Source organism: Monopterus albus, unplaced genomic scaffold (genome assembly GCF_001952655.1).
Source record: "Monopterus albus unplaced genomic scaffold, M_albus_1.0 scaffold88.1, whole genome shotgun sequence".
Classification (NCBI taxonomy): domain Eukaryota; kingdom Metazoa; phylum Chordata; class Actinopteri; order Synbranchiformes; family Synbranchidae; genus Monopterus; species Monopterus albus.
Genome location: NW_018127968.1, coordinates 388,009 through 415,177, shown reverse-complemented (window position 1 = coordinate 415,177; position 27,169 = coordinate 388,009). Strand labels below are relative to the sequence as shown.

Here is a 27,169-nt window from a genome sequence, read left to right as displayed (position 1 = left end):
TCCTAACTGGAGGATTAGCTGTTCGATTCCCATCTTGTCCAGTCAACATGTTGAGGTGTCCTTGAGCAAGACACTGAACCCCCAGTTGCTCCTGGTGATGTCACCGGTGTGTGAATTTGGGAGTGCGACTGGGTGAATGGCCGAATAATGTGAACGCGCTTTGAGTGTGCTGTAAAGCATGGAATGGTGCTATACAAGTATAAGACCATTTTACTTGCTTCACACAGTGACCTTTCAGTAGAGAAGAGGGGCTGCCTTTCTGTTTCTGTGTTAGCTGTGTTGTTTTTCTTTTGTTTTTCGCTGAGTGCTCTTAATGGAATCCTTGAAGCAAATCTTTTCTTACCTTGACTTCATGAATGCCATGTGATGCATTTTTTCCCCACACCCTGCAATCCACTTATGGCTTGATGCAAGCAAAAAAAGTATTTAAATCAAATGTTCAGCAGAGCCAGTTTAAATAATTCCTCACAAGTCCAGTTTTTGCCAATGTTCTCCAGTTACAAAAGAACCAAACAGAGCATGTGATGATTCAGGATGTCTGAGATTTGACTACATTTCCTTCAGCAGCAATATGTCCTTGTCCCTTCTAAAAGAAAAGTCCCTGCTATTAAGTCTTGACATTCAAAAAGAACAAAACAAGACCAAACTGGCCAAATAGTTACAACTTTTATAAGGTCTGAGAGGAGAAAACCAGTGTGTTACTTATCAGCTTTGGGACATGCTGAGTTCCTGTTCAGATAGGCAGTTGATTAGGTTGGCACGGTAAGGTTAGGGTTTCTATCCCTAACTGTGACAAAGAGTTTTGAAGTAGCCTTATGTGACTGTGCAGTTGTGTGTATGCGGATTTGTTCATTGCACTGTCTCAGATGCGAACTGGGGGTCCAGTGGGGGCCGTGAGGGGCACTTGAGAGCCACAGTCATAATCGAGTTCAGCCATTCGGGAGCGGCTCATCATTCGACTGTGGGAGTACGCCCGTCTGTCAGTCTGTCTGTCCCTGAAACTTCTGATGTAGCTCTGTGGACAGACAAATTTCAGTGTACAGTTATAATGTAACGACAGTAAACTCCACAAGCAATAGTTGCAAAAACTTACACTCATATGCAACCACTGGTAAAGAGAACATTTAGTTTACAGTGGACATTCTAGCCAAGAGTTTGAGCTAGTGATCAATACCATTCTCATATCTGTCCATTCAATATGAAACCTGAGTCAGTGGAGAGTTAGCTTAGCTTACTACAATAGCTACGTATGTGCCAATTCAGGGGACACATCCTTCTAAGGCTGCATTTGAAGACCATTTGCGTCACAATGTTGCTGTCCCATTTTGAAAACTCTTTCAAATGCAGCCAAGAAATGTGTCCTTTACATCCTAGTAGATCCTTTAGATCTAGTAGATGCTTGACAGCTCAGCCTATCCCAAGATTCTTTTCGCACCAGCAAAGAGCAGAGCAGCTGTTAAGGTTGCCATAGGTGTCAGGAGAAATGCTTTGTAAAGAAGTGGTAAGGACAGGAACAGAAATTCTCTGTAGACAAGACCATCTCATTTTGGTTCAGCCTATGTTTCCACCTCTGGGGCATGCAACAGCAATGAGGACCATGGGCATTTTTCAATACCTAGCACACAACGTTTGGACTCCTGTACTTGGGAATTCAAACTTTAAGTACAAACCTCCAAGAAAGGGATGATGCACCACTCTCAATGTGCATTACTTTGATAAACTGACCACATATTCTCAATCTAAATGGTTAAATTTGAACAGCTTTGAGCCTGGCTCAAAGCCTGATAGCTGGCATGCAGTGCATTCTGGGAAACCTGGCTGCCCCAACAATAAAATGAGGAGGGCAAGAACACTTCTGTTTTTTTTAATGTGTGCTTTGCTGAATGCAGAGGAGGCTAGTTGTTTCCAGATTTTCCAAGCTTCCAGTCAAGCTAAGCTAACTGGCTGCTAAGTCCAGGTTCATACTGATCAAACTGATATTGGAGTGGTTTTATTTTCTCATCTACAGTAAATCTTGACAAAGAAAGCAAATAAGCATATTCTCAATACAAACACCCATTATTTCAAAAGGTGTTTTGCAAACAGGATGCATATTTCAAAAGAAAGCTACATACTTTTGTATGGCTGTTTGTCTTAAGGAAATTGGCACATGAAATAAGAAACACTAAAAATAGGTACTGCATCTTACTGGTGACAGTACATCTCCATCAAAGCGTCTTTTAGGGTTGGCTTTGCGATGGTAGCCAGGTTCAGTCTGAGGAGGAGGGACTTTCGGCGGCTGAGAGCTCTGGACTTGGTGATGTGGGTGGGACGCTGCTGGGTGGTGATACTGCTGGTGGTGGTGGTTGTGGTGATGAGTGTGGACCTTCTGTTTGTGGCTGCTCTTCTGGTTCTGTTTTTTTTTCTTCTTTTTGTTCTCCTTCTCCTTTTTTAGTTTCTCTTCCCGCTGCCGGATGCGCATGAGCTGGACCCTCCGTTGCTGTCGACTCAAAACCACTGGAGAGCGGCAGAACAGAGTTTTGATAATGTGTGGAAAGAAGAAGAGAAAGAGAATAATACATAATAATGAGGGTGTGAGAGGATGATAAAGAAAGCTTTCATTTGGTCAAGTCAAGAGGAAATTACATTTTCAAAAGCACTGAGACTGACAAGACAAACAAGAGAAATGCCCAATCACATGAGTTTTTTTTATATTTCTAAACAAGCTTTTAAACAGTGATGGTTTATTCCAAGTACAGGCTGCAAAAGGAAAGAGGAAAAAACACTCATGCCCATCTCCTCATTCCTCCTCACTCCTTCATTTTAGTCAGTCAGTAGGCAGATGGATCATTTCCCTCAGTCCATGTACTTGTACTGAGCTGCTCAATCTCCTGACATATTGTGAGTGGGTGAGTGTGTTTGTGTTATTTTCACACCCTCCTCAGCAAAGGATGTCCAAAATCCACCCTGTCTCACTGTCCACCGATTACCCATATGATTATTTTTGGGTATGTGTGTTTTTAGGCACTTTCATTCATTTGTTGAATATAAAGTGTATTGTGCACTGCTGTGGATCTGTTCCCTGCTCATCATGTAAGGTCAAAGTGCTGCCACAAATACAAAGACCCCACTGAACTTCATGAAGACGAGATGTACTGTATGCGTCACAGTTATAGTGTGTGTGGGTGGGTGGGTGTGTAAGTGTTAGAGGTCTATTGTTATTTCTTTGTGCGGGCGGACAGCTAACAAGGCACCATCTGCCAGGGAAACTGCTTAATGATACCCCCCTTTTCTTTTCCTCAGCTCACCCTCAGGCTCCCATGGCCACATGCTGCTGTGTTTGTGTGTGTGCGTGCTGTTTTACAGCTATTGTTGTGAGGTCTAATTTGAGATATAGACCTTGGGAATGAGCATATGTTAGTCAGTCCCCAGTTTGGTAAAAGGGTGTTTGAGAGTTTAGACTTTTGGAAAAAGGGAACAAGTATGCATCATATGTGTATCTGTACAAGCAAAAAAGAACAAGCTAATTTATTCCAGCCTTGTGTCCCGCATGCTTTTCAATCAACTGACAGAAAGATGAATTTCCTCTGTTGGATGCTCCACCTACCCATTGTGCCCCAGTTTATCACCCTTCCCCCTGTACACTTGCTCTCCTCCACACCATTCCCCACCCTCCTTTCTTTGTCAGTGCAGTGATTGTCACCATGAAAAGATGCTTCCAGCAGTTAAAGACAAACTCTGACCGGAGTTCACCTGCAAATTTTCATGATGGACTTAAATATATGTTTATTGAGTTTAATTGTTTATGTATGATTGTTAACGGTTAGAATGGCTGGAGTGTTGTCAGTACATACTGACCCAGTCTTTAAAGTGTAAATAAAGACTAAAGAGTTTTTACCTTCACCAAAGTGTCCATTCCCTTTCTTGTGGATAGTTTTGAGCCTACCCACACTTCCATCATGTCTCTGTCCCTTTCTACTGTAGATCTCTTTCCACCACACGTATTTACACATTTTGTAAATGTCTCTTTGTCCACATCCTCTGACTGGAAGCAGCCCACTGTTTAATCCCATTATTTGAGACTATGTGTGACTTCTGAGACACCATATAAATCTAGATGTCATGTGCCAGTGAAGATCAGATCTAAGTGTGTGTGTGTGGCCTTGTTTCTGTGTACTTGTGTGGACAGAAGACCGGGAGCACACTAGCATCACAGTGACCTGCTTCACTTGTATTTTACTGGAGGCTGTAAAGTAAGGGCAAGTGTCAGCTTTGGTCAAGGTTAAGGGTAAGCCAAGGAGTGGGCATGGTTAAGGTTAGGGCATGTCTCCCAGAAATGAATGTAAATGGTAAATGACAAAAACAAGGATGTTTGTGTGTGAGAGTTCAAATGAACGAGTTGTGTGTGTTTCAATGTTCCTATAGTTAATGTACGACTGAGTGAGTGAGTAAGTGAGAGACTAGTATATTTCTGTCCTTGTCTGTATGTATGAGCTGTGTGTTTTCTGTCTGTGTGTGAGATCTTGCCATCTGTGTTGTGGTTGTATTCAGAACAGATTAAAGCTGTTTCTGTCAGTAACACATTCAGATGACAACACTAGCGTTGATGTATTCAGACTGTCTGCGCACACACACGCACACGCACACACACAAAGCAGCATCACTCACCCTCTGTGTGAGAAAATCCTTCTGCAGTGACTTTCCACTGAATCAACACTCCAAGAAGGGCCAGGACAGGCCACACCCCTAAGATGACCCAAGTAAACCAGCACACTGGCTTCTTTGGTGCCACCTGCAAAGATTACAATTTCAGTTTCAGTTGAATAACTTAATCTCGATAATCAACAATCCACATTTTTATGAAATGATGACACCTTTCTTTAAACTCTCCTTCCAATTTTTGGTACGCCTTTTTGGAATGAAAGCATAGTGCATAATGAAATACCATTAAGGATATTAAACATCTAGGTGTTTCTGCACATAACACCATTTCTGGGAAACATTTAAACCAATTTCAATGTTAAACCCCAGGGGGCTTTCCAGTGTCTTCACGTAGATGTGTGTGGGTTTCTTAATACAGTTCATTGTCTTTAAAAATGGCCTGACAGGTATTTTGAATAAGAATTAAACAACTTTAGGACTCCACATACACAAATTACACACAAAACAGTGGTAAATTTATGAATACATATGCTAAAGGGATAATGGAGACAGTGAAGATTTATCCATACTGTATAACCACCCTTAATTCAGGCTGTGTTTTCCTAATTCACTCACATTTCAAATGTACAGACCTCCCTGTTCGTAGATAAACTATTGATCCCAGCTCCTTTTCTTAATTCCAACCTGTGAGAACACCCCATGCTTCTGGCAAAGTTGTGCAGTCACTTCAGTCGAGTAGTCAACAGTCAATATCAGAGAAAGGACAACACTCACAAAACATACCACAAGAAACACACAAACGAGCCTACCCTCAGTATCTCGTAGATGTAGTGTACCAAGGCGAACAGCTCTATAAAGTAATCCACAGTGACTGTGATGATGGCAGAGCCAAAGGTGGCAGTGGAGAAAGTGACAAAGCAGCGTTGCCACTGAAGAGTGAGGACAGCAAATAATGTTCCAGAACCCAGGAGAATACCCAGAGGAACCCAGACTGTTCTGGGATGATAGAACTCCTCCATGGCCTTAGAGAGAGAGAGAGACAGAGAGATTAATTTGGACAAATCATAAATATATTCATAATCACACACACTAACTTAACCTGCTCGCATTTGGACTGTGGGATGAAGCTAGAGCACCCTGAGGAAACCCATGCATGTCTATACAAACATGCAAACACACACAGACAGGTACCAGATTGCTCTATAGATAATCAAACCCGCACATGCTACTTTCTAGTGTGACCACAGTGTAGTAACAGTAAAATGCTGTTTGCTTGAATATGATCTTATTTGCATGAATATGAGAAAAGCTAGTTTCACCATTTCTTATAGGGAGCCTCTTATATTTTCTTTGGGATACTCTATGCAAATGAGCAGAAATCTAAAAAGTGAACAAACAAATGTGTCCCTTACCACCATTGAAGCCACTCCAACCAGCAGGCCAAGCAGCAGGCCCACCATAAAAAGTCCCACACTGCGAACCAGCATGGTCACCAGGCCACAGAGGGTCCCGATGCCTAGGCCGATGCCGACTGAGGCCTCTACACTCAGCTGAGTATCCATCACCCTTTCCTTGTAGCACAGCATGAAGATGACCACAGAGCCAAACATCAGGCCTGTGAGGAACAACACAGCCTTGAAGCATCGATAGCCTAGAGGAGAAATGGGAAACAACAAACCATTGTGAAGCATACAAACAGTGATGTACCTGTGCCTGTCTGATGAACAGCCAGACAGCTCTAAAATCATAAAATTAAAAATAAAAAGTTATGTATTTGGGACACTACTTTCTAATAAGACATGATAGATTTATAAGTTGTAGTTAAATGTTTCATTACTGTTAATAAAGCATCTTATGTGTGCCTGTAATAACCTTTGGTGAGTCAAGTAGCAGTATTTCTATATACAGAGAGGTATTTTTCCATTTTTGGGTGATGGATACAGATAAACATTTATAAAACTAGTTCAAAATGGGACAATGAAATGGTATAATCCCTGGTCTTCTTATTAAACAAATTAAAAGTTATTAAAAGTTAACATCTCCTTGGCCCTTGCCTCTGTGTCTATTAATGTTTGCAGGTCCATACATTTTTTATGGATCGCCCTTCTTTCTCTGACTGGACTGTGTCTTAGGGGGAGCCGACATCACACTGTTATGGGTGTGTAATCAGGCACCGCACAGCTGAGCCAAACAATACTCTTCATCTCATCTGACCTGCTGCATATGCTCCTCCCTTATCACCATACCTCATTCACCTGATAGATACACTTCTTTTCTTTATTCCTGTCCTGGTTTAGACATACGCTTCCTGGTTTTCAGTTGTTTTTCCCCCAGATTTCCCTATCATGCCCCTTTTCTGTTGGTTTATTCCATGTGTCGTTGCTCCCGTGCTCTTCTGTCAGATCATTGTATGGTTCTCTCCTGGACAAGACCCTGCTCCCTCTTACGTGAACAATGCTGTGACAGCTTCTTCCTCGTCTTTATGTGAATGCTACTTCCTTGTCTACCTGTGTGGTGGAATCCTCTTCGATCCTACAAGCCAGCCACCTCCTTCTTTGTCTCTCCATGAGTCCCACTTCCATGTCTTACCTGTGTGGCGAACCTGCATATAACCCAGTCAGCTCTTTCCTGGCCTCCCCCCAGTATGTGCTTTGCTTTTGCCTCGTCTCTGCAGCCTGCCTCTGCTTTACCTCTCCTGCACCCAGTAACCTGTCCTGTGTTCCACTCCAGGTGTGTGTCTGAGTACACTGGGTCCACTGCCCAGTTGTGACAGTTCCCCTCTACTCCTTTTCCTTCTTCAGTCACTGTCAATCAATGAATATATTTTGACATATCACAACACTCCCTGAATGCTCCGGCTCCACCTTCATTGTTTTTTCCTCAAGCCCATTCTACCTTCTCCTCTCCCTTCCTCATTCTTTTTCACTCCCCATTATTCCACAGCTCCACTCCTCTGCTTTTATCTCCTACCCCCACTTTTGTTCCTCATTGCTTCCCTTACTTCCCCCCAAGCCATCAAATCTGCTGTCCCATCTGTTAAATCTGCCTTTATTCAGCTTTTGTCTCTTTCCTCTTCCTCTCTCTTTTCCTTCCCCTCATCCATCTTGTTCCTAGAACATCAGTAACATTTCTGCTGCTAATTTAGATTTTTCTGAGTCAAATAAAGGAGACCTTGGAACCAAACCAAATTCTTCACTGGGAACATAAACTTTCCTTTGTGATAACCAGCAGAATTTTTTTTAATCTCTTGTATCGCTCTTTGTATTTTGTTTACATTGTTTTTTGTTCACCATTTCTCTACCAGTGGTTAGCAGCTCACAGCAAGGTCATCCTAGGTTTCACTCTGCCGGCTGACTGGGACCTTTGTGTGTGGCGGTTGCATGTCCTTCCTGTGCCTATGTGGGTTTTCTTATGTTTATTCCCACAATCCAAAAATATGCAGGTTAGGGTAATTGGTGATTCTAAACTGCCTGAGGGTATAAATGTGAGTGAATGCTTCTTTGTCTACAGTATGTTGACCTCGTGACAGACTGCTGATCCCTCTACTTCAGTGCAAGCTGGGATTGGCTTCAGCCCACCTGCAAACCTCAAAGATAAGCAGTTATAACTAATGGATAGAGGGAAATGTATCCATAATGACGTTTGCTTGATAGTGGGAAGTGCTTTATTATTCCAGGTTAACTGCACACCTTTCTACCTCCTTCTGTGGGTGACTGTATGCATGGCTCCTCTGTGTAATTTAGTTTCCAAACAGTTCTTGTTTGGAAAAAATCTTGTTTGCCAAAGATGTATCATGCAAATCATCTGTCTCTTGTTCAGTAAAGGTATAAATTGCATTAAAAAACCCAGTTACCATGCATTTGCTAAACCATCGTAATTCACTAAAAGACAAGATAAAAATCTCTACCTCTACTAGAGAACTGCTGCAAGTAAATAATTACACATGCCTGTGTGCTGATCCACATTGGTGCACAGAAATTAAATGTATCTTTGCCAAGCTGAATGCAATACATTTATATTAGAATTTTTATGCAGTTTACAACTAGAGCTACAGTTTTCAATCCTTTGCATTTTTGTTACAACACAAGCAATCTATAGAAACCCTGTACCAATTACAGTAGATCTCTTTCTCTCTAATTATTTATTGATTACCCTTGCTGTAATGACTTCACATCCAACCTCATTTGGATGAGTCCTTAATCCTTATGATGCAGTTAAATGCAATCCCTGGGCACAAATCAAAGCCTCAAGTAAGGACTTTGTGTCTTAACATATAAAGGAACCCATGCATACAATAAGGCCAGGCATTTGACAGCACACTATAGTAGAATTAAAACAGTATATAAGACAAAGGAGGTCCAGTGCCAGTTTGCCCTGGTACTTTTGGATTAACTGTAACATGCTGTGCTTCTTTTTACCAGCAGTGCTGAAACAAACTAAACAAGCAGCAGATATTAACATGGCAGGCAGTCCACTCTTTTATGGCAGAAGTGTTGGGAATGGTGTGGACAGTGGAACTTCGAAGCTTTCATTTAAGTCTAAACATACTGTAGGAGTCTGAAAGTGCAGACCATGTATTTACTGGACCATGATCTAGTCCAGCTTAGTGAAGTAAATAATATATGTTGTAGCAGTGGCACAGTAGCTGGGGTCTGTAGGAATGAGAGTTCAGTATTGACTCACACAGCCAGAAACAGGAGAACCACTCTGTACTGCTCTTAAATCAATAATATCATACACCAGCAGAGCAGAACCGACTGGAAATGACACAGAAATGATTAAGGAGTTCTATTATATAAAATAGCAGTTTATGCTTGCAAATATAAAATGAGTAGGTTTTAAATAATGAACAAAGCAATACACAGTAGGTAATAATTTCATGATAGGTATTGGTGAACGATGTACATGCATTTGACACCATTTACGTCAAGTTCAATGTTAACTTATGAAAGCAGTATAAATGTTACAGCAGAACAGAAAACGTGTTACTGTAAGTTTGTATAAAAATCACACAGAACTCTGTTGTGCTAGCAGTGGATCACCTACAGCATTACCGATGCTGGTGATTAGCTCTTCTCGGCAGGCAATGACGTGACCTGGACACCAGATTATGAAATTTTATGCAAATGTGATTAAAAATGATCTTTTGATGAACTAACACTCTTCAGTGTTTCAGGTTTAATGTGTAAGAATTGTTCAATATTTTAGAACCAATCCAGATATTAAGAGCACATGTCCGACTGTGGCTTACCAAAGAAACAGTAGATGATTCCAAAGAGGCAGCACATGGAGCACACCACTGAGGGCACGATCTCATACCTCCTTTCAATCTCTTGGTCACACTTCAGCCCCACCTCCGCCAACCCCAACAGCTGGTTGGTAGAAGTCATTGTGATGGCAGTGGAGGGGAGCAGAGGTGGCCAGAGGTGAGGGATAAACAGGGTCTACAGGGATGCCTGGATCAGTGGGCCTCACCCATGGAGAAGTATGTGTACCTGCAAACAGGTACAGCAAAATGATGAAAATGGGTTTAGAAGTGAGAAAGAATGAGTGAAAGAAAAAAGAGAGTGATTATTGATTGCTCCTTTTATGCACTCTGCTGTGAGTGCTGACAGAGCAGTAGGTATGCTCTATAATTTTGAAGAAAGAAACATCTCAACACAGCCGCTCTCACAACTATAGTACCACAGCAGATAAAATGACTGGAAAAACTGCAATTCAGCTACCATCATTCACTTGGATGTACGGTTAAAAAAAAAAAGTAGCAAAACATAGTTGCCAACAACAAGTATGTGACCAGCAGCAGAGGATCTGCAGCACACAAATAATAGTTGCCATGGAAAAATCAACCCTAATGCATTTGCATAAATTTGCATGCAGTGGAATTTGTGAAGTACTACTACACTGTGAGCTTTTTATATGTGGCACAAAACTCACTTGAATAAATACAAGCTGGAAATCTTTATATTGTAAGTATAATTAGAGCTGTGGAATAGACCACATTTCATTATCATCTGAACATCAGGACAAACATTGTGAAAGAGTACTAATGATTTGTCACCCAGGAAATGCTGAATATATTTGGTGCAACATATACAGTATATGTGGTAAACATGATTTAAACAGACATGACTAAGTGAACAAACTGCAGTGTTGTCAAGAAAAGCACTTAAATATGATAACTGAGTTTCAAGGGAGGGGAGCAGGGATGTTTGGTGGCTTTAAGCCTCTTCCTAATCTATTGAGATGTACTGTTACATAATGTGCTGCGCCTCCATACTGAAAACATTATTCATAATTGAAATCTTCCGTGTCTTTAGGATCACCAAATGTGTGGTGTCAGGTGCACACACTGCTTGGAATCCTCAATTCTTCGCTTTTCTTAAAGGCATTTTTGAGGACTCTGTGAACATCTTTGGGATTTTAATGTGCCTGAGGTTTCTGCTTTGGACCTTTTTGTGGTATTTCTGCCATCAGCTAATAAAAGCGAGCAAAGTCAGTTGCGTTACAACTGTTTTGTGTGACGATGGCTGAGAGCACACCTTTGCCCAGACAAAAAAGCAGATAAGACATGGGACTCCATTTTCCTGTCACCACAAAGCTGGTGAAGCTTCAAACGCAGTCTTTAAGCAGTTTTCTTTGTGAGCAAGCATATGTGTGTTTGCTATTTTCCTTCCATAAGTGAATGTGCTTAGGCTGAGGTGCGATGGGAGACACAGCTGAGACTGTGTTTATGCTCATTAGGCAGAGCAGTGCAATTTTGGCACTGAAATAGTGCTTATGATAAAACCTGGTCAGACCACCTTTTATTGCAAATGTGCATGTGGCAATTTTCATAATGATGGTGAAGACTAGGAAGCACAAGAACAGGCACCTGAATGTATTTTAATAGTCAGCCCAACTTAAAACTGCCTAAACCTTTAAATTGGCAGAATTTGATCTGCCAGAATTCACTGTAAATAATGTATCTGATTTCTGCAATATGTCTGATAATTTATAAATATTTTCAAATAAGATAAATACAAGTACATTGACTTTATGTTGGCAGGAAAATATAGTCCACAGATTTTGTTTTACTAAAAAGAAACAGTAACTTTTATCAGTACAGTAAACTCTGCAAGCACATTTAAATGCAACTGTGCACCAAAACAGTCACAGTGTAATGCATCTACAAGGGTCACAGATTCACCCACACACAAATCACACTCATTCAAACATCAAATCCCAGTAGTTTCATTTCGAGCTGAGACACAAATTAAAGACCTACAACGCTGATTAACTCACTCAGTGATGAACACGTTTAAGCACAAATGTCACTATTTCTACTTTGCATTATCATCAATTCATGTGCGACATCTTCTATGCAGTTTTGCTGGTTGTCCTCTGTCTCCATCATGATATTTTTTGCAAAGATACTTTCATTAATACAAAGGTGTGAGTATGTGCTCATGAGCTATTCACTGTCTTCACACTGACGTTTCCATTTCCACCGCTTCCAGTAGCTGTGTGAGTCCAAGCTTCCTCTGTCTGGACCTTTTCACATCACCTTTTTTATTCCTGTTTTAAGAAACTGACACTAGAGACTCAAACATACAGCACAGTACATTAGCCTAGTACTACCCCCATAACATATTGACCTTTTTGTGTCACCAACAGCCACCCAGTTTTGTGCCTTTGGGTTTCTCTGTCACTAATAAGGAATTAAAAGCATTAACTGAAATTAAATAAACTATAAGCTACTATTAAACATTTTTATGATGCAGTGATATTGATGCTCCCAGTGGGAGAAGCTGGGAGTGCATGATCCAGAGCTAAATGGAAGCTGATTAGCATTAATACAAACTTCAATGTCAACCATATTAGCTACATACCTGTATCGTATAGTTATGTCAAGTCAGTAATAACAAACGTAGGCAAACTAATGCTATAATGATGTGTAAAGTCTGAGCTGTTGAACTACAGAGTAGTAGTAGTACAGGGTAGGTACTTAATGACAGGAAAATCTCAGCTGTCTGGTTCACTGAGCAATAAACTGCAATAAGAATTTTTATAGCATATACTGGAAGCATTAAGAGAGTGTATATTTTGGCCAAGGCAGTACAGTTCCTTTAAGTTGTTATTCAGACTATGTAGCTTTTTTATTATGTGAAGTGAAAGTATTCACAGGAAAATAAGAATGTATATATCTTTTAAAAATTCTGCATTGGCACTAACACCCAGCTCAGCAGTAGGGGAGTTTCCTGTTCATAACTGGCTGTTTTTGAAAGACAGACTCCACTGGAGAAACAGACTATTAAGACTCTAGTTTATGTAGTTACACCACAGGCACTCAGGAAGAAGATCCAAATGTGAATGCCCAACAAGGGACACTATTGCACTGCCAAACCACTAACAACAAAGTGACAACGAATGATTTTTCTGCTTTTCAATCATTTTTAGGGGGAGATCACACTCCTTAGCCTCCCTGAAAAAGTCTATGCCAGGGTACTGGAGAGGAGAATTTGACCGATAGTCGAACCTCGGATTCAGGAGGAACAATGCGGACCTCCAGCGTGCACTGGGGCGGTTTGCAGCCGAGTGTGAAGCGGCTGGGATGAGAATCAGCACCTCCAAGTCCGAGGCCATGGTTCTCAGTCGGAAAAGGGTGGCTTGTTCCCTTCAGGTTGGTGGAGAGTTCCTGCCTCAAGTGGAGGAGTTCAAGTATCTTGGGGTCTTGTTCACGAGTGAGGGAAGGATGGAATGGGAGACTGACAGGCGGATCGGTGCAGCTTCTGCAGTAATGCGGTCGATGTACCGGTCCGTCGTGGTGGAGCTGGAGGAAGTGTCTGGAGAGAGGGAAGTCTGGGCATCTTTGCTTAGACTGCTGTCCCCGCGACCCGGTTCCGGATAAGCAGAGGAAAATGGATGGATGGAATCCTTTTTGAGCAACATCCATTCGAGACAACCAGAACCACAAAATACTTCTCAAGACATTAACTTTAGCCAGCTGTTAACTGTTATGTTTGCAGTGACCTGCTAAAAATCTGATGAAGAAGAACTCAAGCAGTGGTGGGCCAGGAAATGAAATCTTTAGAAGGTGTCTAAACCTGTCTCCGGCACTTTCTCTTGTTTTGCCCCTAAAATGCAACATTACAGACAAAAACAACATTTCAACAACAAAAAGTAATAAGTAAGAAAGCGGCTTGTTTACACATTAAAAGCTTGTTCATACCCCACAGTCAAGGAGATTGAGGGAGAGAGTGTTGCACAATTACTTATTTTCCAGTGTTTCTTAAACACAAGTCAGAATGAGAAAAAAGTAATTTAAGAAACCACAGATGTGATCAGTAATTAAATAATGTAGTTTGAGCACTTTGCACACAGAAGAAAAAATGTCATTAATCACTGTAACTAACCAAAAACTAAATGTTCTGTAAATGATGCTGAGTACCACGTCACATGCTGTGTCCCAGCCACTGTTTATTTGCATGATAGCTTTATCAAATACAACTATAGTAACAATAATAAGTCAAGCTGAATGCTGGTTTCACTGGGTACAGGTGTTGTCAGTTCATATTCTGCAGTGACCTGACACTATCTCTGGTAACTGCTACAGCCACAGAGCGATGGCATGACTAGAAAATAGCTCACCAGTAAGGCAAGAACAAGGAAAAGGAAAAGCAATAAATTACGCAACAATGTCGCATGCTGTCTGTTGCTATAACAACCAGCAGCAGTGCAAAGACCCTCAAATTCAGACAGGGGGACTCATCTCCATGGCAATGTGCACAATAAGAGCCAATCTGTGATGGTTTCTTTGACGCTCCTGGCAACAGACAGCCCTGACCTGTAACCTTATTCGGCTAGTGCCTCTTTACTATTCACCAACATTTTAGTGTAGCCACTGAAATGCTAGATCTACTAGGACAGATGTATCATGGCCTTACACAATCTCATCTGCAAAGCATGAAAAATTCATCAGTCATGCAATGTCCCTGGCCAGAAGAAAACAAAGAGCACAGCCAAAATCGGCTAAAGAAAGAACTATGTATCTCATGTTTACACAAAATAAACTACTTGATTCTTAATATTTTATTGCTTATTATTTCACAGGGGTTTAATTTACTTTATACATATGTTTTAAATGTGCCATCCCTGTCTGAGTCTGGGCCTGGCCACCCCATTCAAAATATTCTGGATCCACCCCTGGGAATATGGCGTCACTGGTCATCTACCTTGTCTTGTGGTTTTGTTGAGATGCTGAACAGACAACTCCAGTAGAAAGCATTACAAGCTCTCATTTAGGTGGTTCTTATTGTCATGGTAGACAGCACTTGCACTTTTATAAGACATACACTGATGTTGATACATATGATGAAACATATGCCCCCTAAAAATTGTTTTATGGTAGGATAACACAATCATGGAACATCTTAATAACCATATTGTAGCAGCGCAGGTCACAGTGTTTCCTCTGAACTGAACAAATTTAATTTTTAGTCAGCTCTACTTGAGAGCTTCAGTATGTAAACTCTGCAGTGAAACAGACATCTAGATGGTGTTTTGCAGGTTTCCTTTTCCTCCCCGCTGACAAGCAGGGAACACTGAATCACAGCGTACTACCTTTGACACAAATCAGTGCTCAGATGATGATTTGCTCAGCCATAGCCCTGCTTGCATGATTCTGTCAGCCCAACAGGCCAATAATGTTAGGTTACATATCAAAACTGATGGCTGTGTAATGACATTTCTGCATGTTGATGTGCTCTCAGTTTCGCTTCTGTTCCCCTCTCTTCCAAATGAATAGACAGTCTGAGGTCACAGATCACATCTGAAAACTGCTCACACTGTAATAAGCACTTCATGATTTGTTCGGCTGTATGCCAGTTTGTTTCCCTGGCATCTAAAACTGTCATTTGCAGTGCAGTGTGACATGACCTTCACCTCTATGAGTGTGCTGCCTTTAACAGATCCATCTTTAGCTCGCTGATGTATAAACAGTGAACTGTATATCTGCTGCAAATGACACTGCCCTTACAATAGATGTAAAAAGTCAACCGTAAAAATGCCACTATCCCTGAATAACTGTCATTAAACTAACATAATTATTTCAAATATGAGCTTAAAAATAAATCTAGTAATAGTTAATCACAGGAAAAGTGAAGTCTTCTGTGACATCCAGTGACATGAGTATGTGAGTGTTTACACATGTGGAAAGGTTTTCCTCTGCAAACTTGCTGTGAAAGAAATTGTATTTTCTAATCTTCTACTGATATGTGCAAGGTGACAGGGAGAAAAAGATGAAGGATGTGAAAGTGTTTGTGTACTGTGTGTCTTCAGGTGTGAGTATGTGTGTCAGCATGAATATTTCAGAGGCCCCTCACTGAGTGGTGGTGACAGAGCATCAGCAGAACGAGGACATGCTGCTCTTCAGGGTAAGGATTGGAAAGATTTGAAAGAAAGAGGGAGGGAAAGACAGAAAGAAAGGCATGCAGAAGAGAGAGCAAGATGTTAGGGCAAAGTGACGATATCTACTTTCACAACCATAAAATGGAAAAACTCTATACACACAAGATTTATCATAATTAGCAAGTCTCTGCAGGTTGACTGTGAAACTCATCCTCTCTTAACAAGTGTGTTTATTGTGAAAATCAAAGTTAAAATTAATGTCTCCTCAAAGAGACTGTAATCAAAAGCAAGGATAGATTTTTACAACTGACAACTTAGGCCTTCCTGCCCTTTCAATGTTTGCAAGGCACAGAGTCAGTGGACGAATCTTCAACAACAGCAGGTCTTTGTCCTTAGTGCCCCTGAATTTTGACTTCTGAATGTGACTCTAAAGATATGGCTAGTCAGGCTGTCTGCAGCCAAAAATCTGGATTCTTCCTCACAATTCAACACCATGGTCATGGAATGACACACTATTGGAGACCTTTTTTCAGGAACTTTTGGCCACCAGGATTATTGCATCCTCTGTAATTATGATAAGAGTACTCGGAATGACAAAAAATGGACATTTAAATCCCGGCTGAGTGTTTACTGATAGGCCTAATGAAAAATATCTTAATATGTGTGCATTCAGTATTCTTGAACATTACACTGCTGTCAGGTGAGCCACCATTAGATTTTACCTTGGCCAAGTCAGCCGCACTTGTTTTCTGACATTTATGGTAACTGCTGTGAGGGCTATTTATCATGATGTATGAAAGCGTTGCTGAATGTTGCAATCTGCAGCCTCACCAATAGATGGCACTGGATTTCACATACTGCACCTTGAATATAGCCTCACAGATCCACTAGCATGGCTATCAACTCCAGTCTACAAAATTGTAAATATTGTGTATATCACAAAATATGATATATATAAAAACAGAGGTTATGATAACAAGACCAGGGCATAAATATTAGGATGCCAGGGGTGAGGGCAAACCCTGCACATATTGGACTTCCTTGCTGTCTGTTTGGCTTTTTATCTTGTGTTTCTATCTGACCATCAACAGACCCATTCTTCTGTGCCAGTCTATGTCCCACACAGGTCAAGGATTGAGATTCTAAAGACAGAGTTACAGTGACAATCATGTCAGCACCTTGGCTCTTCTGTTCTGTTTCCAAAGAGTAGGTAAGTGAGGGGGACAGCCTTCATATGCATGTCACAGTGAGCAACTGTCGCTGATGTCATGGTTACAAACAGGATGACTGTGTTTCCATGTATCCATCTGTCACCAGGGAGACTACTACTGTGTGTGTGTCATTATTGATAACGAGTTTGGTGATGTTGTAACAATGTATACATTAGCTGTGTAAGTGCAGGGTTTAAAGAAAAGAACAATACATGTGCACGTCTCGGCATGTGGTCTCTATGATCGACAGCAGAGTTTTCCTGACTGCAAATGGTGTGAGTATTACAGTGATGCAGTAATGTACGGCATGTGGTCTCTATGATCGACAGCAGGGTTTTCCTGACTGTGCAAATGGTGTGAGTGTTACAGTGATGCAGTAATGTATTGCATCTGTACCATGTGCCACTATTTCTTCCAAAGGTTACCAACATGTGTGTTGTTGAAAATGCTTTGGTACTTTTTAAAATGTATTTTGAAGTACTTAGTTAAAGGGCTAGTGAGAAAATATTTTCAGGATATCCAGATATGTTTCACAACAGCAGAATATGCTGCAGCTTGGCAGCAACTGGAGATAGACATCATGGCAGGATGCACAATCTCACCGCTAGTGTTTACCATGGCAATGGAAGTTATTATTAGGACATCTAGATGGGTTGTAGGAGGAGCGAGGCTTCCGTCAGGCCAATGGTTACCACCCATAAGAGCATACCTGAATGGACAAGCTGAGTGATAACCTAACTGGGCTAGAATGAAGCCAGAGAAATCAAAGAGCACTGCAGTAGTGAAAGGTGTACTATCAGATAAAAATGTTTTATATAAATGATGAACCAATTCCAACAGTGTTAGAGAAGCCAGTAAAAGGTTTATGTAGGTGGTATGATGTAAATCTTAGTGATAAAGAGCAGCTTCAGGGCTTGAGACAGCAGGCAATTGATGGGATTAGGAGCATAGAGGTGTCAGGCCTATGAGGTGAACTCAAACTGTGATGCCTACAGTTTTGGCTTTTGCCATGATTGTTATGACCCCTGACAGATGTACCAGTTTCTAAGGTGGAGAAGCCAGCAAGAATGTTTATCATCTACATTAGGAAGTGGCTGGGAGCTCCACGCTGCCTCTGCAATGTGGCCCTCTATGGAAAATGGATTTTAGAGCTCCCTATAACCAGTTTAACGGAGGAGTTTAATGTGGACAACAATTTTAAAATGAGGAAAAAAACGGTGTACCTAAAGATTCAAGTTGTCCAGTTGTAACTGGGTGTTGTTTTCTGGCAATGTATAAACAATATAATGAATTAATCCATCAGCAGTTTTCTTGTTGATGAAGATAATTATTTGCTGCAGGCTTTTTTCATAACAAAGCAAACCTTGTGGTTACAGTGACATAGCTCCTCGGTCACACAGTTGGCATAGTAACCACAAAGGCACAGATCGCCTTGTTTTATTAGAAATGCCGTCGCCGTTCCTTCTTTGATGAGACTGCTTAGCCGAAGTTTCCAGCCTGTACAGATCAGCATTCTCATCTTAATTTTGCTTTACAAGCTCAAGACGTCTTGACAACCTGTTTCTAAATCAATTTCCCTCCTATATATGTCATTGCTATTGCTAAATTTTATTCATGTCTTGATCACAACTACCACTCTGTGAATCAAGAGCAGATCTAGAAAAGTTTTGTGTGTAAATGATACACACATAGTGCTTTCTTTAGCTACTGTAACTTTTGTCGTACTCCTTATTTACTCATGACTAGGGACGATAAAGCACCAGAAAGTTTGTTGTATTTAAGGCAACACTTTGTCATTATTTTCATTTTTCATTCATTAATGCTGACAAGTATCAGATTTTGACTTTGGCCGAGGTGGCATCGGGGGTGTCCAATCAGACTCTGGGGGCGGCTGGTGCCACCCCAGGCCACCCCCTGGATCCGCCCATGAAGAGAATAACTTACTTACTGATCACTTACATTCCTATAGGAAATGTAAGAGCACATTCGTAACAAAATAAAAGTTCTTGGATTAATAAAGCATTGACAGTTGGTGGTAGAAGACAACATGATAACCTGTTTTCAAGTGAGCATGAAATTCAAGTCCATTTCAGTAACGACCTGAGTCCACTCAGTTATATAATGCAAAAGGGGAAGTTTTTAAGAAAAATGAGTTTGGTCACAATTTAAATGCCTTTTACTACTTCCAATCTTTAGGTCACCATTTCCTTATCTGCGTCCACATAAGCGCTTTAGGTCCTCAGCCTCGATCATGCATAAGCACATTTGATTTGCTTTTGTGTGTGTGTGTCTGTAAAATAAAACTCAAATGGAGGATGCTCACAGTAAAACAGCCCCAGCCTGGATCATTCACTTGCCCAGGTCATTAGGTTTAAATGCAGCAGAAGCGTAATTTGCTGAGAAACTTTCTCTTCACTCGCTCACTCTCTCCCATTGAACTAAAGTCTATTGAGATGTCTGAGTGACCTATAGATCCCTCACACATGCATGCACACACACACACACACACAAAGAAAGAAAAGTATATCCAGAAACAATTCTGGACACAGTGTCCTAATCTTTAGCTGATTGTTCTGTCACCCATTCCCTTTTCTTGCATCTATTCATCCTTTCAGTCCACTTATTGAGTGCCATAACAAAATAGGTGAATAGAAACTGCTTTGCATTGATTCCCTGTGGGTCTTCAGATGTTGTATGTGTATCACAGAGCGCCTTAAAGCGATGCGATTTAAAGTGTGTGCATGTGTACTGTCTATATGTCGTGGCCTCAGCACCGATCCCCCCTCTAAGCCTTGGGCAGTGCTTGTTGCCTGAAGGTGAGGTGACATGAGAGTAAAGAAGCTTTCATCAGATTACAGCTGGTTCTGTCTTTCGCTGCCGCTCTTTCCACATCATTTATATCAGTACTGCTTTCAACCACTTTGCTCTCTCTCTATCCAACTCTTTCTGAACACTAGACCTACTTTAATCCACAGTGTTAAATTTGTCTCCAGTCCCAGATGGGTCCAATTGTTTCTTCCAAATGTCATTTCAGAACTGCACATCAAAATGATCACCCACAATACATGAAATGAGCAATTTCCAGCGCAGTCGCGTTTCACAGGCATTTCTCTACACATTTTCTTTTTCATTCAGGTAACTGACATCAATCCTTATCACCTATTCACACAGATGGATAAATAATGTTTCTAACAACAGAAACTAATTTGCCATTTCTTTCAAAACCTTTATGCTTCACTTACCTATATAACTATTTTTATGCTGCTTGATTATGTTTTTTTCTTCTGAAGGTGTGCATGCTCCATACTAGGAGCTGCAGCTGCCAACCAACAGTGTGCAAGCAACTGTGCAAATACCAAGAGCCAAATATGCATCCTGATGTTTTACTTAGGTGAAAGCATACGGTTCATAATGCAAATAAAAACTCTATTACAAATGAATAAATACAATAAAAATAAGAAGTATTTTCAGTGATGAGTACTCAAATGCTCTAAGGTAACATGTACTCTTGTACTAAGATATAAAAAGTACTGTACGATGTTTTCATGTGAAATGTATTGAGGCAGAAGTTTAAAGTAGTATATACTGTATATGAAGTACCCCGCAACCCGGTCTTGGATAAAGCAGACGAAGATGGATGGAAGTACTAAAATTATACTTGATTATAGGAATTTAGAAAATACACTTTCCACCGGTGGCAATTTTGTCTGTGATGGTGTGAACACATGACTAAAGGCAGTGAGACACTGTACTGTAGACAAGCACCACAAACACAAACATACGCACAGTTCCTCTGTATAACGCCTTTACTGTTTGTTTGCCTTGCTGCACGCAGCTATGCCTCTCTGTAGACCCGTCTTGATTTACTGCATTCAATTGTACCTCTGTTTGCAGCTCTGCTCTCCAAATGCCGTTTGTTGATACTCACCAGCACACACATTCACATGCATGCAGGATAACCACACATTACACATGATGACTTCGCACAGTGTCTTGGCCAATTTTAAGTTAAAGATTAGCCACAGTTCTCATGGGGATGTTATTGTTGAGTCTACTTGGACAAGAAAACAGTCAATACATAAAGTTGATAAATTACTTAAACATAACACATATACAAAGTGCATCTGCACACACACACACACAAAATGTCACATTGCCAGAGGGCTCTTACATGCTGTGAGTCAGATCTGGTTGAAACTAGTGGCTCCCAAGCCGACGCTGTCCTCATTACACTAACAGCATACTGACCACTCTTCAGTGTATAGAGTTTCTTAAATCATTGAGAGGATGTCCAGACAGTACGTTGGTGAGCTGAATAACAAACAGTACTATATCTGACCAGTACTTTGAAACACCGTGAGTGTGTGTGTGTGTGTGTGTGTGCATGTGAATATGCCAGTGGGAAGGGCAACACTGGTTTGTATTAATGGGATTAGGGTCGACTTTACCCTTCCTCTTTCCTCCTCTCTTACACTCCTCCTTTCTCTTCCTCTTCTCTTGTAACTCTTCATCGTTTTTGTTCCGTCTCCTTCGCCTTCGATCATCACCCACTTTTTGTAAGTCATACCCCTGCCCCCCTCCCCTTTTCTTCCCACCTTCTCTTTTTTCACTTCAGTTTTTGTATTTAATGCTCTAATAATTCTCATCTTTCCTTGCTCTTTCTTTGGTTGCCACCTTTAACCCTCCCTTGTCCTTTTTTCCTCTTAAATATATAACAAAAACACTGAGGCTTGTTGCAGTCAGACATAGAAGCTCCTCTAGACGTTTTGTGCTCAGTCTTTTTGGCTTATGTTCACTGCGCTTACATAACCCACCGTCAAAGCAGTGCTCAGTGAGAGCGTAGCCACACAGGAAACCCATGAATTCTGTTTGCTGTATAAATGATCGACTCTGTTTCCTCAACACTGAGATCTATTGAAACATTTCTATCTTCGATCTGTTTTAATGCTGATTAAAATACTAGATAAATTACAATATTTGCGAGGCTGAGAGCTTCACTGTCCACACTAAACATCTGCCTGTTTGCCGTGCCTAGATTGTTTTCTTTCAAATAATTGCATGGCTACACAAACTGAAGACTCCCTTACCAGGTTTTTCATGCTTTTGTCAGTGAAAATGCCAAAAGGAGGCAGAACTTTTGACTTTAGGCCAGACTTCTCATCAGCTCTAATCCTGTCACTTTGGCCAAAGTCCTCAGTCTGGGGACTGCTTAGCTGTAGGTTCTGGTTACACAACTATCAGCAAAGCACCACAGGGGGCCTTATTCAAGATTTTAACTGACTTTTTAAAGGCGGGGGATTGAATCCCATTGCATTCTATACACTACTATCTCCTCACTGGCCTTCACTATCTCCTCATTACCTTATTTAAAACACTGACCTAGTCAATTTTTATATCTCACTGATAATGAAATGTATCTGACACTGCCATTATTCACACTGAGGAAGAAGACAGTGTGTGGGAATAATACCTATTAAACTAAGTACTGCAAGTGATCATGCTGGAGCAATTAGAGCAATTGCTTTCTAACTGGACCATTTGATTTGATTTGATTGATTTGATTTGATTTATTCTTTCAAGCATGTAAAAACAGTTGATATGACAACACACATACACATAATCCAATATCAATGTGCTTATACCTAGTACATGCTTGAATGGAGTAGGAAGAAGTCAAACTTATCCAGTCCTACCCCATGACATCATCTTACCATCATTGGTTTGCAAGCAGTAAATGATTTACTTCTACCCACACAAGTATTATACTAAAAAAATTATAAGTGTTAACATTCTTACATAATTACATTCTTAAATAATTGTCTTCTACACCACACAAGTAATATACTAAAGAAAGAACCATTTGGACAACACTTCAAATAAAAGCAAACACTTTCATGTTAAACACTTTCTTTTCTCAGTAACTCCTTTACAGTGCCCTGATGGGTGACCACCAGGTGCTCCAGTGAAACAGCACAGTTACCTACAATCGAAGGGTTGGAACATGCTGAGCTGAATGTAAATACAACTGAATGGTCCTGAAAAACAACTTGCATGCTTAGTCACATTTTAGCTGGCAAAGTAGTGCAAACTGTAAAACAAGAGCTGTGTTATTTACTGAACCATTCCGATGTAGCGTCATCGTACCTCAAGTCTATATGTGGTAAGACCACAGCTTCGAAATTCAGCCCAGGAAATGAGTCACAAACTGATAGACAATCTCATTAAAAGAAAAACTGAATACCACTTCAAAGTAAGAAACCGTGTGGGTCGACACCAGGGGCACTCTCTAATGCATCAGCTGAACAACAGCACTCAATCAGAACACAGTCAGTAACTGGTAGCACAGTGGTTTCTTAACACTTTTCTTAACACCTCCCATGGTATCCTTTATTCAAATACCATACAACCCTCAAATCCATTAGATCTCAAGGGTTCTCTAGCACAGGGATGCAAATTTATTGCTTTAAATAAGCAGTTTGGTCATGTTCTTGCTTGGATAAGGCCAAAGTGCTCCTTATAATTTGTTATTTTAAAAGGAAATTTGGAGCCAAATAAGAGTATAATCACACTATTTTATTTTCTTTGCCTCTCTGATTACTGTATTTCTTACATTTTCCTGTAGTACAAACTATATACAGCATGTAAATGTCTGCAGTCTTTTCGTTTGATGGTTTATGTATCTCTGCCTTGCACCACATGGACAGCTGTGCACACATGCTCTCGCAAACCAAACACACACATTAGCGGCATAATAAATAACTACACAATTTTTATGTCAAATGGTTTTGATTAATTTGTGAATAATGTTATCCTAGAACCCAGAAGCATAAGAAACAACACCTTTGCAATTTTTCAAACACAACTAGTAAATGGTACAGAGACAACATTTGCATGTTTAACAAAGGAAATAAAAAAACATGCCTGCACAGTTGGCTCAGCAGGATTGCTGCCTATAATTAGTTCTTCTTTGCTCTGGCAAACTACTCATTAGGAAGATATTGCATGTGCTATTACTGTAACCTGAAGTGGAGAGGAACTGGAGAGAGAAAAAACGGTGAGATAAAGAATGTGTTTCTCTTTTCTTATCTATGCTTTGTTTTTATAGAACAGATTTGTTTCTTCTATAACTAGATAGATAGATAGATAGATAGAGCACATGGGTATAAAACTTAGTTTATTCCTTCAAATTATTAATTCCCACACATCAAGAAGGAATCATCTGGCTGTCACTGATATGTTAAGAGGCCTCAAAGTGCTCCAGTCTTGTGGAGTGTTGTACCCCGTACTTTTTACCATACGGACTCTGAGAGACGAGACAGTCCAAGTAACTACAAAACAGTGCTGATTTATTCAAAGGATCACAGGTAAAATTAACATTACACGCTCAGGTATCTTGCACCTCCAACCTGCTCACAGGCAGATGTAAGATGAAAGACCCTGAACCCACCAGGCCTATACATTATATCCCCTCGGTTGGGCTAGCCCCATACTACACAGAAACGTCAACCGAGACGTCTCTGTTACCAGCTTTGCAGCTGGTCATAGCAGTAGTCTAAACATGAAGTAAATCAATGTGTGTGTGTCTGTTGATTAACAGACTAACTAGACATCCTATCTCCACTAAACATTTCTAATACATAAAGTATCTATCCAATTTCTATCTGACTAAAAATACCTAACAGGAGCTACAACTCCTCTGATAAGCAATGGTTTGAAAACAATAGAGGGAAAACAATAGCAGAGCTGAGGTAGTGCTCCCTGTGTCTGATTTTCAAAAGCTATTACAGGGATGGACATAGGGCTATGAGAGGCTGTGGCTTTTGGGGAAATTGGGATGGGTGTTTGTTTGGGCTGATGGATATAGCAGGACAAAACGCTGCACTTTGTCCTAATTTGTGGCATGCTATACAAATCTATATGCAATGCTGACTGTAATTTGAGATAAAAAAAAACTCACTCACCTCCAAAACAGAGCGAGACACAGAGAGAGAGAGAGAGGGAGGGAGAGATGAAACCAAGAAAAAATCTCCACTTGTCGAATTGGTCAGCTTGAAAAACCTCACATCATGTCCCAGTAAACCAGACTCAGTCCAAAGCCGGTGAGCAACTCCAGAAAGCCCTGAAGCGCAGATGGAAACAATGCTCAACTCCCTTGTCCTCACCTCTACTCTTGGCTTCAATTCCTCACTTACTGCCTGCCTTTAGTTATCCACACAGACCCGTTGTTATTAGCGACTACTTCATGTAATATTGAACGCTGATAATGGACCAGTGTGACGGGAAATGGAAATCCAGGCTTGCGGTTTTTGTTCAGTGTTTACATCAGCCATTTATATCCTCTCTGAACGAGCAGGAGCCGCGCTTCCTTTGTGCTCACTGTCTCTCGCACTCTCAATGGGTTAAACCATTCCCGCAGCTCGGGAGGGGGTGGTGGAGAGGAGCCATTCATGCGATTATATGGGAACGACTGGGCTTGGTGACTCGTGGCCAAATGTTGTTATTGTCAGGGGTAAAGAGGCGGGGAGAGAGGAGAGGGAGGAAGGGGAAGAAGAGGGTGAGGGAGCAGAAGGAGGGAGAAAGAAGAGATGAACATAGAGAAGGGGATAGACAAAGGTAACTGACAAGGAAACCAGCAAAGATTAGAATTTAGAATCTACTGCAAATGAGAAAATCATAATAAAACATTTTAACAAGTGATACAGCATCCCCTATTTGATATTTATATTTTGAAACAAGCTTCTTGGTTGTTGTCTTGGCATGTGGCACTGAAAACTGTCCCCACACTAAACCATCTTTCTTCTCACACGCGAGCGGGATGATTTCTCATGAGCATGCTCTAAATGCAACCTCTAGGGTGGATGTGTGTGTGTGTGTGTGTGTGTGTGTGTGGGTGGGGGGGCATTTTGTTCTGCTCCGTTATCCAGCACCAGCAGTGTGAGTTCAGCACCTTGGAGAGCTCCCATCCAGCACCGAGCACCCGGGACCACAGAGAGCTCTAGTTTATAGGCCCCAGTTTTATTAGCTAATCATAAAATATGACAACATATAAGTTCTAAGAACATCATAAAGGTTGTTTTACATTAGGAGATCTAACAGGAGACTGTTCTGTTGGCAGTTTCTTCTCTGTACATCTGCAGAGCTTTAATCCTGCGCCAGGCTGTTGCAGCCCTTGAGGGGCGAAAAACAGATTTAAAAGCGTGAAAGATTCAAAGCTCTGTAGCTACTGTATATGTGCAGGCATGATATGGGACAATAGCGCCATCTGCCGGAGTGCTAAGTAGTTTCTTGTGGAACAGAGTGGAAACTACACCTGATGTAATCCATAATGCCAAATGAGAGTCAGTGTGGCTTTATTTACTGTCACATACTGTTGGGATTCTTCTGACAGGCCTGCACCTCTGCTATCGCTTAATATGTAAATTTGTTTAAAGAAGCATAACTAATTACTACGAATGCTATTGAAGAAAACGCATTTTTCTCAAACCGAATATTTAGCACATTTCCTGCAAAAGGCTACTTAAGTACAGCTTTAGCCAATATCCTCCCAACCTACATACACTGGAGAAAAATAATGAAACGATCGTCTAAAAACATTATTGTCTGATCTGCATTGTTACTGCAATGAAATGCAGTTAATCCTTTAGTCACTTTACTGTTGATCTTCACTGACACGCTTCCAGTGATGCCCATATTTATGTCACTCCACGTGTTATGTAACCATATCATATCAGACTGAGACGGATGAGCTTTGAAGCCTTAATAAAATACAATACAATACATGCATGGAGGTGCAGTAGACCTATAGCTTTCGATGACTGCTATGAGAAGTTATGGATGTAGAACATTCATATGATTTCATACATGAGAGGCTCTAATGCCACACAGAATGTCAAAGGGTCACATTTTCACCCAAGTGGTCACAGAAACAC

The 27,169-nt window shown here is 40.9% G+C and overlaps 1 protein-coding gene across 2 annotated transcripts; it reads right to left on the bottom strand.

Annotated features, from left to right (window-relative positions):
• Positions 1 to 138: 138 nt before the first annotated feature.
• tmem198aa (transmembrane protein 198aa) lies at positions 139 to 25,699 on the bottom strand. Of its 2 annotated transcripts, none has more exons than XM_020607708.1 (7): positions 25,202 to 25,699; positions 9,893 to 10,136; positions 6,054 to 6,292; positions 5,451 to 5,663; positions 4,648 to 4,771; positions 2,189 to 2,496; positions 139 to 1,015 (listed from the first exon to the last, which is right to left on the bottom strand). In XM_020607708.1, the coding sequence occupies exons 2-7, from the start codon at positions 10,029 to 10,031 to the stop codon at positions 863 to 865; spliced, it is 1,176 nt and encodes a 391-aa protein (XP_020463364.1). In that variant the 5' UTR covers positions 10,032 to 10,136; positions 25,202 to 25,699; the 3' UTR covers positions 139 to 862. The 2 variants fall into 2 exon arrangements, with proteins under 2 accessions (XP_020463364.1, XP_020463365.1); XM_020607709.1 differs by lacking the exon at positions 25,202 to 25,699 and adding an exon at positions 21,412 to 21,484.
• Positions 25,700 to 27,169: the final 1,470 nt, after the last annotated feature.